This window comes from Ceratotherium simum, chromosome 1 (assembly GCF_057802395.1).
Source record: "Ceratotherium simum simum isolate JZ-2026a chromosome 1, ASM5780239v1, whole genome shotgun sequence".
NCBI classification, from domain to species: domain Eukaryota; kingdom Metazoa; phylum Chordata; class Mammalia; order Perissodactyla; family Rhinocerotidae; genus Ceratotherium; species Ceratotherium simum.
In genome coordinates this window covers 104337821-104350954 of record NC_141900.1, presented here as the reverse complement: position 1 = coordinate 104350954, position 13134 = coordinate 104337821, and the positions used below count along the sequence as shown (strand labels likewise).

Sequence of the window (13134 nt, the reverse complement as noted above, 5' to 3'; positions counted from 1 at the left end):
AGGGAAACATGGCACTGTGTGATAAAGAATATTCCAGGCCCTTGGCAGTCTATTCCCAGCCACCTTTCCCTGCCCCCTGAAAACTCCCTAAACAGGCCTTCTGCTCCATCCAGACTATTATTGTCCCTGGAATAGTCACCACGTTTCTGTCCTTTTACACGCTAAGTTCTAACACCACAATTTTTGTGCTAGCTATATTCGACATTTCTCTTAGGGCTCAGCTCAAGATAGTAAAGCCTTTCTCAGTGAAACCTGACCTCCGTAATATTTCCATTCACGATACCTCTATGCTATCTTACAGCATTACCTGTTTATGTTCTATCTTCTGTTTCTTCATCTAAATTGTTTGATCTTTGAGTGCAGGGCCTATGTCTTGGGTATTACTTTTTTGTATGACCAGCCTTGCAGATAGATACTAAGTAAATATTTGAAAAGGAGATGAGAATTACTAATGCGAATTGTGAAAGATAGGAATTCAGAGAAATGGAAGTTAAAAATGATTGAGAGGAGAGAGTTGAGTGGTAGGAATTGTCTCCAAAATAAGAATTATGAGAGAAAGCTAGTGCAATAAAGTCAGGCTGTGGGGAAGTTTTATTCCTGGCCAGAATCATGGAGGGATGGGAAGTTAAGAGTGATGGGAGTGAACAAGCAAGCACAGCTGTGATCTCTAAAGTAGAGAGATGGGGTCCCTTCTAGGCCCTCAGGAACCATGGTTAAGCAATATCTATCATCAGCTCTGTAGGTACTTTCTAGATGAATTGGGAAGGTAGAAAACTGAATCCTGCTTTGTCCACTGTTCCCATTATAAATTTCTTGTTCACCTTTCCTCCTAGGAAAATAGAATTTCCCGGGGAACCCAGCTGTAGTATCCTCATCTCAGTGATGGAGCTTTGGTTTTCACCCTGCTTCCTCAGGGAGCTGCTGTTCTGAAATGTGAAATCTGTTTTCTTTCTAACTCTGCTACAACATTTCTTAATGCCAGGGACCAGGGTCATGTCTGCTTCCTAATTAACGGAGCATCTGCTTCCTCTCCCAAGACTGGTTCCTCTCTCCTCTCTGAGTTTTGGATTACTTGATGCCGCAGGTCACCATTCTCCAACCTTTACCAATTGCCACATGGCCTTCCTTAGGTAGTAAGGTATGGAAAGATCAAGATAAATACCAAAGAAAGTGGTCTCTGACAGTCAGTTCAACCTTGTTTAGAATGTGGGACTGTTAAAGATAGGCAGTGGAGTTCAGCTGGTCCCCTTGTTTGGGGAATGAATGGAAAGGGACTTCTTATGAGGTCTACGTTATTTATTCTCTCTAATGAAATTTATTCCAGAATCCCTTTTCCATTTATTCAATGTTATTCACTTGTCTTTTGAGCCTGTTTTCCTGGATGCTGTAGGCTAGGACAGTGAGTCTGTTTAAGTCTCTTATGTTTGAAGCTCAGGAGATGACTTAGGTCATAGATTCTGTAAACTGGAAGAGATCAAGAGAAAATGATATATAGCCTTCCCTTAATTTTGATTTACCCCTTGCCTGAGCAGATGGAGATCTAGCCCGGGGATTGGCAAACTTTTTCTGTAAAGATCCAGATGGTAAATGTTTGTAGCTTTGTGGTCCATATGATCTCTGTTGCAGCTGTTCAGCTCTGCCATTGTAGTGGAAAGCAGCAATAGACAATACGTAAATGATGAGTGTGGCTGTGTTCCAATAAAACTTTATTTACAAAAATAGGCAGTTGGCCAAATCTGGCCAGCCTTTTTTTAAGCTCTCCTCCTCTTAAGCTAAGAATGGTTTTTACATATTTAAGTGGTTACATTTTAAACAGTAGTACATATACCTTTACTTACATAATAGTCTCAATTTTGCCACTTGGCCTGTAAGCCTTAAAATATTTACCATCTGTTCCTTTAAGAAAAAGTGTACCAGCTCTTGATCTAGATCATAAGCTTCTCCCTACTCCATCTTCTCAGCATCTAGGTCAAGGATTGGCACAAAGTAGGGCTGTGGGAAGCCTGGTAACTCAACCATATTGAAAGAGTCTTTTTAGATTCTTCCTTTCAGTCAAAACAAAAAATCTGATCTCCATTCAAAAAGTATACATTAAGCACTTATGTATAACATAACTGTACTGGGAGCTGAGGTAGATACGGAGATACTGCCATCCCCTGGTGGGGTGGCACCAGCACTGGTAATCTCCTGACAGGATGGTGTGTTCAGAGAGTGACCTAAGACTAACCATACCACACACCTTCTCCCCTGGAGTTGCTCTCCCCAAGCCTTCCTGTCTGAGAAGGGTACCGAGCTTTCTTCCCTCCTCTCCCCCATCTTTACTCTTCTTGAGGACAAGCACGTAGGCTTTTCTCATTTCAGGGGTTCTACTGTAAAATCACCAGGGGAACTCTGGTAAGGGTGACAAAGACTAAGAAATTAGAAAATTCTCACAATGGTGGAACCTCATGTGTGGTTTCTAACTCCTTCCTGAAAAGGTAGATAGATCATCTTATTCTCTTTTGGAAGAAGCTTACCAAGATTCCCTCCACCCCCATTTCTGTCCCACTTTCAACAATAGTTTGTGGGCACTTTCCTTTATGGAAAGGTGGTATAGTGAAATGATAAGTTCATGGGCTTTGGGGTCAGACAAACCCGGGTTCAGATTCTGGTTCTGTCACTTACTAGCCTTTTTGACCTTGGCTATGTTATTTAACCTCTTCATCTATAAAATAGAGATTGTAAGTATATATGTCATAAGGGTTATGTGGATTAAATTAGATGGGGAATGATGATGTAGGACAGTTCCAGGCACAGAGTAAACTTAATTATTAGCCAGTTTTAGTGTTAGCCATTAATATTAATAGTTCTTCCCAGCCTAATGATCTCGTCATATCTGAAAAACCACAAAGGCAGAACAGTTAGTCTCTTGTCTCATGTCAGTTTGCATCTCTGAAACCCTGCAGGCTTGGGAGCTTTTGGTTTTCCCAGCCTTGTCCCTGCCTCATCAATCCCTCTGCATTTTCTCACACTGGTCCCTTCTGGGCAGTGTAGCTTCTTGTAAGCACTGTCTAGAAGTTCTTTAAGTCATGGGATAGAAGAATTGCACCTCTCTAGTAACTACTGTCTTTTGGGCATTAGGACTAGTTCTTTTACACATACTCATGGAGGACAATTTGAAGTTCTAGCTGTGGGGGGGCCACGCATTTATGTTATTTAAGAACAAGAGAAGTTAGAATTAAAAGGACAAGTTGTGAAATAAAAAGTGTCCAAGAAAGCAGAGTATTAGGGCAGATCTGTATGCGATGTACGTGCTGTTTAAAGCTACTGAAACATCTGAGTCTGCTCAACTTGATCTTGAGCCCAGGTCCTTCAGGACATGGCTTTTCCAGCATTTGGTTCTTCGTATGATAATTGGTAACCTAAGTGGTAAAAGCCACAGGTGCCTGAACAGGTCCTTGAACGCTGGACCTTTCGGTTAAAAGTCTGATGCACTACTAACCGGGCTACACAGGGGCTCTAATACATGCCTTTTTGTGTGAGCGCTGAGTCTTACAGCCCTCTTCCCAAACTTCTTTGCTTTTCTGTCCCCAGAAGTGGATTTGCTGACCAAGGAGCTAGAGGACTTTGAGATGAAGAAAGCTGCTGCTCGAGCTGTCACTGGTGTCCTTGCCTCTCACCCCAATAGTACTGATGCCCACATTATCAACCTCTCCCTCACCTTTCATGGTCAAGAGCTGCTCAGTGACACCAAACTGGAATTAAACTCAGGCCGTCGTTATGGCCTCATTGGCTTAAATGGAATTGGTGAGGCCCTTGGAAGGCGAGGTGGGAGGTATCTCTCCTTGGTTCATCTGTCACTCAGCAAGTATTTACTTAGCATCAGCTATGTACAAAGCAAGGAGTTTACAGTATGGGTGGGAGAGCAGATATGCTCAGGGAAAAGGAACTAGCAAAACAGAGCAGTATGTGGTAAGTACCACATGAGTAGTTTCAGACACCGGGTGCTGGAGAAGTGGGCGGGAGGGGTGGAAGGTGGTGGTGCGTGAGCCCCATTGTAAATGAACAGACTTCACAAAGGAGGTGTGGGACAAGAATTGGAGGAAAGTTGGAAAGGCATTCCAAGGACGGGTAGGGGGACTAATAGCAGGATTTGAATGAATGCAAGGAAGAAAGGTACTCAAAAAAATGGTGACGTCATGGTTTGGCTGGAGTAGAGGAACCTGGTGTAGGAGAATGACAGGCAGAACTGTGCTGAGTGTCCACTTCTCCTCACCTTCTCTGCTTGCCCCTCAGGAAAGTCCATGCTGCTGTCTGCTATTGGGAAACGTGAAGTGCCCATCCCTGAGCATATCGACATCTACCACCTGACTCGGGAGATGCCCCCTAGTGATAAGACACCCTTGCAATGTGTGATGGAGGTCGACACAGAGCGAGCCATGCTGGAGAGGGAGGCTGAGCGGCTGGCTCACGAGGATGGTAGGGCTCCACACCCAGGGGCATGGGGGTGGGCTTCTTCCCAGGAAAGGCCCAGGGAGCCTCACAGGCCATGCACTGCCCACAGCGGAGTGTGAGAAGCTCTTGGAGCTCTATGAGCGACTGGAGGAGCTGGATGCTGACAAGGCAGAGATGAGAGCCTCACGGATCTTGCATGGACTGGGTTTCACACCTGCCATGCAGCGCAAGAAACTAAAAGACTTCAGTGGGGGCTGGAGAATGAGGGTTGCCCTCGCCAGGTGAGTCCCTCCCTCCTTCTCCACCTTCTGTACTCCCCATCTTTCTCAGGGTTGAATGCTCACTCCAGTGGAACTGTTTAGAACCGGGATCAGAGGTCAGTAAGGGCTAACAGGACACAGACATCGACGACAGTGTGGAAGGGGGTGGTATATGTGGGCTAAGGAGTGAGCTTCCTGACTGAAGTGATCATTGTTGGATTGCCAGCACAGAATTTAGGAATCCTAGGACCAGCCCAAGGTAAAATGGTGGAATAAGTCTGTTTCTTTTCTTTCCTCCTGACTCCCCTCCCACCCTTTTATGTGCTTCAGTCCTAAGTCTGGCTATAAAGATAAAACAGTAGATAGCTATTAGGATATCTGTCCTTCTTACCCTCTTGTGAATTGGACCCAAAACAAGTTTCTGTAGACCATCATCGTTCCCCCGGCAGTCCCTCCAGAAAGTCCCCAGTTAAATAGGTGGTTCCTTACCTCACCGTTCTCTGTCAGGTGCATTGATGAGGCTTGATATACTGCTTTAGCAAGGCTGCTTGTGTGTGTCTTAGAACATGACAGCAGTGGTTCCACATGCTAGCAAGATTTAGCCTCAGCTTCACCTAGAGAGCTTTTAAAAAAATAAATTTTTTAGGGGCCGGCCCCGTGGCTTAGCAGTTAAGTGCGCGCGCTCTGCTACTGGCGGCCCGGGTTCGGATTCCAGGCACGCACTGACGCACCGCTTCTCTGGCCGTGCTGAGGCCGTGTCCCACATACAGCAACTAGAAGGATGTGCAACTACGACATACAACTATCTATTGGGGCTTTGGGGGAAAAAATAAATAAATAAATAAATAAAATAAATTTTCTAGCCTCTCCTTCAGATCTATGCAGTCGGAATGCTAGAGTTTGATACCCAGAAATCTTAACTTCTAAAGAAGCTTTGCAGGTGTGGGAACCAGCACTACCCTTGCTTCTCCTGTCTTGAGATTCCATCTAAGAAAAAGAATATTCTAAAAAATATATATATATATTCTTTTGCCTTCTTGCCGGAATCTGACAACCCCACCAGATAGGTTTAAGCTGAATACTTTTTGCTTTAGCAATTTGTTTCCTCTGTATCCTTTTGTCTTCCCACTGGTCACCAATCTCAGTGTAAAAGACTTTTAGACTCATAAGGACTTTTACAACCTTATTTCCAAACTACATCATCCCTTTGCTTCCCAGCCCTGTTTCTGCCCTTCAATCTCTGCTCTTCAGCTCTGGTTTCTCTTGTAGTTCTCCCCTTTCCTCTAAGGTGTAGGACCTAGAATTGATTTCAGTACTCAAGCCAGACCTGACCAGAAGTGCAGGTAGCAGGCAAGGCTGTCCCCTCTTGTGTAGCACCTGTTAGACTGAAGTGGCTCTGTGTCCTGTCCTGTCCCTCAGAGCCCTCTTCATTCGGCCCTTCATGCTGCTCCTGGACGAGCCCACCAACCACCTGGACCTCGATGCTTGTGTGTGGTTGGAAGAAGAACTAAAGACGTAAGAGGGTGGGGAGAGGGGTGGGGAGTGGGCGGGCCCTGAAGAGGATGTTGAGTGAGTCCATAGGAAATGGATGCCCAGAAACCACACTGATGCTAGAGCAGTAAGGAAATGAGCTGAAGTGAGGCCAGAGTGAAGGCCAGATTGAAAAAGTGGTGAGCATCTTTAGGGCTGGCCTTTTTGTTTGATTGTTTTTGTTTAGTCTGAAATGTGTGACTTTTTTTGGTTTGTGTTTTTTTTAAACTTTTTTGGTTTTTCCCGTTATTTATTTATTTTTGTGAGGAAGATCAGCCCTGTGCTAACATCTGCCAATCCTCCTCTTTTTTTTGCTGAGGAAGACTGGCCCTGGGCTAACATACATGCCCATCTTCCTCCACTTTACATGGGACGCCGCTACAGCATGGCTTGCCAAGCGGTGCGTCGGTGTGCGCCGGGGATCCGAACCAGCGAACCCCGGGCCGCCGCAGCGGAGCGCACGTGCTTAACCGCTTGCGCCACTGGGCCGGCCCCTTTCCCGTTATTTAAAATGTAACATTTTAAAGACAATATTTTTTTCTTAACTGTATTTATATACATCGTATAAAGGGGGACTCCCATCTACAATCATGATGTAGTGACAAAGGAAAAAATAACCAATATGGCAGTGGTCTTTCTATGGCTAAAAAGCTGAATAACCTGGAATATTGTGCCAACTTTGAAAGAAGGCTTTCTGTGGTCTCTGCAGTGACTTGGGTACCTTCATTAAAAAAAAGAGCCTGGTGGTTTTTATTGCACTTGTTCCAGTTCTTCCCACCCACAGTTTTAGACACATTTATGGGTGTGTTTGTGTACATACACTTTTGTTTTTGCCATCACTGTACCATCTCCACTCCATTCTGTTGAAAATTAGAACAGAAGATTGAGGTGACTGTCTCACTACACTTGGAAAGGCATCAAAGTGTCCTTACAGGGAGATTGTGCACTGGTAGCTTAGATGCTTGCTGAGAGCGGGAACTGGCCAGTAAATCTAAAGGGTGCTCAGGTGTGAGGATGGGAAAGAATGGAGGTTTTCTGGGCCTGACTCGCAGCTCACCTGTTGTAGACTGTCTTCCATTTTGAGCACCTCCATGACTAGTTCTTTGGCTTTGCAGTTTTAAGCGCATCCTGGTCCTCGTCTCCCATTCCCAGGACTTTCTGAATGGTGTCTGTACTAACATCATTCACATGCACAACAAGAAACTGAAGTATTATACGGTGAGTGGGCCTTGGCTTCTCCACAGTAACCTCTGTGCTTACCACTTCCCTGAAGTTCTCCTTTAAAAAAAAATGACTTAGCAGCCCTTTTCTACCTATTGCTATAAAAAGATATGGACAAGGAGTCCTGCAGCCTGTTTTATTTTCGTCCCAAAGTAATTGCTTTTACGCCATAGGCCATGGATTGGCAGCCTGTGCACATGGTATATGTTTGCTGTACGGCAAAGAGGTTGACTTTTTATGGTGCCGAAGCAGGCCCTGCTGCCCGCCACCTTCTTAAATGGCTGTTTAACTCTGCTTCATGACAGTCAACACATTTACTCCTCCTTTCACGAAAAATGAGAGTCAGGATCTCAACAGCCTGCTTTTGAACCTTACCTTTTCATATTCTGTATTTCAGAAAATACATCAAATAAAAAGTGAGAAGTAGAAGTCCTCTTCATTTGTAGTTATGCTCACCAGGGCAATATTAATTGTTTCTTATTTAGCCTTCCAGAAATTTTCTGTATACTTGCAAGCATTTGTAGAAAATTTCATGTATACATATCACAGTTACAGTCTTAATAATCATTCTCTTCTATAGTTGCTTTTAAAATTTAATATTCCTTGGACTGCTTTCCATATGAATATATATGAATCAACCTTATTTTTTCAGTGACTGCATATTATTTCATTGTGCGGCTATCTTATATATTGTCAGACCCTTTTTGCTGGATATTTAGGTTGAGTCCAGTATTTTGCAGATAGAAACCTTGGCAGTCTAATTGTGCAGAGTTTTCCAGGTCCTAAATCTGATTGGTCTAATGTCTTCTCTCCTGGGGGCAGTTCTTGTAGTCAGCGTAGGGCTTCAGCCTCTATGGGTAGGGAGTAGTGGGAGGTGCTCTTGGAAGGCTGTGAGCCTCGTGATATCCCTCTGACAGTAGTTTTCAGGGCTACTCCCAATGCTGTGGATGTCTTTATGGCTAACCTGAGGATTTGATCTGGAACCCTGCTCTGGCCAGGCTAACAGTGAGAGACACAATTTGAAAGACCTCAGATTCTAGGTTAGGATATGCTTTTTCAGTGCACTTCCTCTTTCCCTACTGCACAATCTTATAGCCAGGGCCAAGTCAGATGCCATCCTGCATCCCTCTATACCCCAAATGAGAACCCAGGGCCGAGGCTAAAGCTGCCTGCCTCATCTGGTGCATTTTCTTGCAGGGTAATTATGATCAGTATGTGAAGACACGGCTGGAGCTGGAGGAGAACCAGATGAAGAGATTTCACTGGGAGCAAGATCAGATTGCACACATGAAGGTAGGGCAGTTGTAGAGCTGAGCTCACATTCTCCAGGAGAAATGGATAAGGGTATTTCGGGAGTTTGGGAGTGCTGAAGGAGGTCAGGAAGAAGTTGTCATCAGTTTTTACCCTGCATTTAAGATGAATCGTTTGGTGCCTGCCCATACTCCAAGCCCCCTTTCTGGCCTCTTTTAGAACTACATTGCTAGGTTTGGTCATGGCAGTGCCAAGCTGGCCCGGCAAGCCCAGAGCAAAGAGAAGACGCTACAGAAAATGATGGCGTCAGGACTGACAGAGAGGGTCGTGAGCGACAAGGTAGGGGTCTGATTGGGTGGAATTAGGTGACCTAAGGTGAGGTGGGTAAGAAAGGACCTAACTTGATAAATGCTCTCTCTTCTTCCTAGACACTGTCATTTTATTTTCCACCGTGTGGCAAGATCCCCCCACCTGTCATTATGGTACAAAACGTGAGCTTCAAGTATACAAAAGATGGGGTGAGTACTCATGTGGTTGGGTTGCTGGGGTGCATTTTACGAGGTGAGTGTCCACTGGGTTGGGGAGAGTCCCCTGTTTTTTGCTGACCACACCTACTAACCCATGTGGTGTGGGGGATTTTTCAGGCATGGCAGCTGAGATCCCCCAAGGACTCACTGTGGCCCCTCTTCAAGTACTTAGCGGGTCGAGGCAGTGGTTTGGGGTCTGCCGTGAGAGCAGCCTCCCTCCTCTACACTCCCACCTCTCCCAGTGGTCACTGAGACTTAGTAGGGTTGGTCTGCCAACCAGATTGATCAGTACTTTAGCCTTGTATCCATGTCTCTCTCGCACCCACCTCAGCCTTGCATCTACAACAATCTAGAATTTGGTATCGATCTTGACACACGAGTGGCTCTGGTGGGGCCCAATGGAGCAGGGAAGTCAACTCTTCTGAAGCTGCTAACTGGAGAGGTATGGTACCACGTTGGGGCTGGGGACTTCCAACAGTAGTGCTTGCTGTGTCTGAGGAAGAGGGAAGGGCTCTTGGAAGGCCTGGATGCCCTGGTGATGAGTGAGCCATCTTTTGGGATTGGGGGTGTTGTCATTGGGCAGTGCTGAGGATTGGGGCTATTTTCTCAGAGAAGAAGGGAAGGAGGAGGAGACTGTGGGTGTGTGAGTGTGAGAGAGAGAGAGTACTTGCATGTGTCTCAACACTTTTCTGTTTTCAATTAGAGCATTTAGAATATATGAACATGAGGGCATTTAGAGATGTTTTTATTTTAGAAAATGTTTGTTGTACCTATATCTGAGTCGTTTGTTATTCAGTAAAGTGCATTCTGTTGTAGACATGTAATACGTACTGAATAGATTATATTATATCTTTGCCTTCCTAAATTTTTTTTTTGTATGTGTGAGATCAGCCCTGTGCTAACATCTGCCAATCCTCCTCTTTTTTCGCTGAGGAAGACTGGCCCTGGGCTAACATCCATGCCCATCTTCTTCCACTTTATATGGGACGCCGCCACAGCATGGCTTGCCAAGCAGTGCGTTGGTGCACGCCCGGGATCCGAACCTGCAAATCCCGGGCCGCTGCGGCAGAGTGTGCGCACTTAACCACTTGCACCACTGGGTCGGCCCCCTAAGTATTTTTAAAGTGGCCAGAATAGCAGTCTGGGAGGTGGTGATGTAGATTCTGTTTAGGAAGTTGTATGAATCTTGTTCAGTGTAAACATATGTTTGTTTCCGTGCTCTGCCTTTGTCTGCTTCTGACCTGGTTTTCTTTTTTTATATGCTTATCTTTCCACTTACTACTCGTTTCTCTCTAGCTACTACCCACAGACGGGATGATCCGAAAACACTCTCATGTCAAGATAGGGCGTTACCATCAGGTACAGGCCTGGAGTTGGGGTGGACAGAGTTGCCCAAGGTGTGGGAAGGGGGCTGCATGTGACCAAATCAGCTCCTACCTGTTTCTCTTGGGATCTTGAATAGGTGCCTGGGTAAAGGTAGAGAGTTACTCAGCAGGTAACGCAGGAGGGTTCCTTTTGAAGCGGGACACCAGTCCCACCTGGGTGGGTTTTTTTCCTGTAGCATTTACAAGAGCAGCTGGACTTAGACCTCTCGCCTTTGGAGTACATGATGAAGTGCTACCCAGAGATCAAGGAGAAGGAAGAAATGAGGAAGATCATTGGGCGATACGGTCTCACTGGGAAACAGCAGGTCAGTGGAGGGGGATGTGGGAAAGAACCCCAGATAACTAGGAGACTAGCTGGATGGTTAGGGGACACTGTCCTGGCGATCCAGGTTTGAAAGCTATCCCCAAAGTCTCCTTTGATTCTAGCTCCTAAGAGAGCCACTACCTTTCCTTTATCCTAGGGTGTTATGTATTGGAGCATTCAGGTCTTTTTATGAGGGAGAAGCAGGGAGAGCATGCCAGTGTCTGCCATGCCCTTGCCTCCAGACTAGGAGGATGAGCCATAGTGTTTGAGGGCAAGAGAAACTGAAACCTAAAAAACAGGTTCCTGGATTCAGGTCTGGACTGAGGGTCTACTGGATTGCTCCAATTCATTAAGATTTAAGTGCTGCAAGAGAGTGAGAGGTATGGCCGTGGTAATGGCGAGGGCTTCAGGCTTCCAAATGTATCCCTCTCAGGCCTCGAGAGACTGGTGACCGTGCCACCATCTTGCTCTGTGATCTTGGGTCTTCTTGAGCCCCGCTTTTTGTAAAATGGCAATAATATTAATGGAGGAGCCGGGGAGACAGGTAAGTCGTGCTGTATGGAGGGGATGACACCAAGTTATATAAATGTCATGGTTCCATTCAGGTGAGCCCAATCCGGAACCTGTCTGATGGGCAGAAGTGCCGAGTGTGTCTGGCCTGGCTGGCCTGGCAGAACCCCCACATGCTCTTCCTGGATGAGCCCACCAATCACCTGGATATTGAGACCATTGATGCCCTGGCAGATGCCATCAATGAGTTTGAGGGTGGTATGATGCTGGTCAGCCATGATTTCAGACTCATTCAGCAGGTGAGGCTCCCAGCTGGGGTGGGAGGCCTGGTAGATGGCATCTAGGAGAAGGTTAGGTGGAACACAGTTGTGGCACCTGGAGGGCCCAGTCCCGTTGACGGGATTTGGTAAAATGGCTCAGGGCCTCACAGGGTGATGACCTTATAGCTCTTTGGGAAACTTAGAAAGGCTTAACAGAAATACTTCATTTCTTCATTAGCTATTTGGGGATGTTAGCCAACTTGGCATTGTTGGCCAAAATCGGGGAAGGAGTTGGGTAGAGAATGGGGTGCTTTTACTGCTGTCCCAAGATTCTTCAGCCTAGAAATTGTATTATACTAAGGAGGATTTGGATTAGACAGAGGGCTACCACCAGTCATTGGTGGAAAAGCCGCTGGTCATTTCTCTGAAGCTTTGGGGAAGCGATGAGGTGGAGAAAAGGAAGCTGAGAGTGAAGCCTCTGAATAGATCTAGGCCCTGCCAGGGAACTGGAAATAGGAATGACACGGTAGATCCCTGCTTGGAAGGCTCTGAACCTGCTGATTATGGTACACTAGAGTTAGGCCATTAGACCATCCCAAAGAACGTAGAAGATATAACCGTGAGCTGGATATGGGACAGGGTGGGCTGGGGCGGGGAGGGACGGGGAGGTTGTCAAGTTTTCTTCCTGGAATTCCCTAAGAACAGTCTTCTGGGCAGGGATGGGGAGAGTGCTGGCCAGGATTATTAAGTCTAGAATTGGCTTTCTAGGTTGCACAAGAAATCTGGGTCTGTGAGAAGCAGACAATCACCAGGTGGCCTGGAGACATCCTGGCCTATAAGGAGCACCTCAAGTCCAAGTTGGTGGGCGAGGAGCCCCAGCTCACCAGGAGGACCCACAACGTGTGAGCCCTCGCCCAGGCCTGGCCCCTGGGGCCACACTCCTGCATTGCTGCAATACTGCTCCCCAGCCCCTCCCCTGCCCCCACCTGCCTTAGCTGCACTCTGTGATCTTATCTACAGCTGGACAGTACCTGTCCGTTTCTTGTCCTTCCAGTTACTTTTGTCCATGTCTGGACTCGGCTGGCTGTTCCCGCCAGCCCCTTGCTGGTTACTGACCCTGATAGTGATGCAGCCAGAGGCACCCGAGGGTTAGCCCAAGGGCCCACACCTAGGGTTGACCCGTCAAGGAGCTTAGGATCCTCATTTTCTGGGTTTTGGTGATGTTGGAGGAATACCCCCCAGCCCACCGCCCCCATTCCTTGCCGCTTCTGGTTTGGAGCTCTGGACCAGGGCCTTGGTCCTGGTCGGTTTTTAAATAATTATTTAACTGTAACTTTTAGACCTGCGTGACATCTACAAAGCGTCCAATAAAGAAATAAGAAGCCATGGTCCCTACCTTCTTTCTCAGGTCTCTCTGGGCCCTTTGCTCCCCTCCTGCTTGCAGTGCCAACA

General features: G+C 46.5%; 1 protein-coding gene across 3 annotated transcripts in view; it reads left to right on the top strand.

Moving 5' to 3' along the window:
- ABCF2 (ATP binding cassette subfamily F member 2) overlaps nt 1-13068 on the top strand; it is a 14541-nt gene extending 1473 nt beyond the window's left edge. For 2 of the 3 annotated variants that reach the window (XM_014787616.2, XM_014787617.2), the window contains exons 3-15: nt 3574-3786; nt 4276-4458; nt 4544-4715; nt 6114-6209; nt 7340-7442; nt 8643-8738; nt 8916-9035; nt 9125-9214; nt 9555-9665; nt 10520-10582; nt 10785-10913; nt 11518-11721; nt 12451-13068. In XM_014787616.2, coding sequence (XP_014643102.1) covers nt 3574-3786; nt 4276-4458; nt 4544-4715; nt 6114-6209; nt 7340-7442; nt 8643-8738; nt 8916-9035; nt 9125-9214; nt 9555-9665; nt 10520-10582; nt 10785-10913; nt 11518-11721; nt 12451-12588 — 1718 coding nt within the window. In that variant the 3' untranslated portion in view covers nt 12589-13068. Of the gene's footprint in view, nt 1-3573; nt 3787-4275; nt 4459-4543; nt 4716-6113; nt 6210-7339; nt 7443-8642; nt 8739-8915; nt 9036-9124; nt 9215-9554; nt 9666-10519; nt 10583-10784; nt 10914-11345; nt 11469-11517; nt 11722-12450 lie in introns of those variants that run through there. The other variant, XM_087433087.1, reaches the window with a different exon arrangement.
- Nucleotides 13069-13134: the final 66 nt, after the last annotated feature.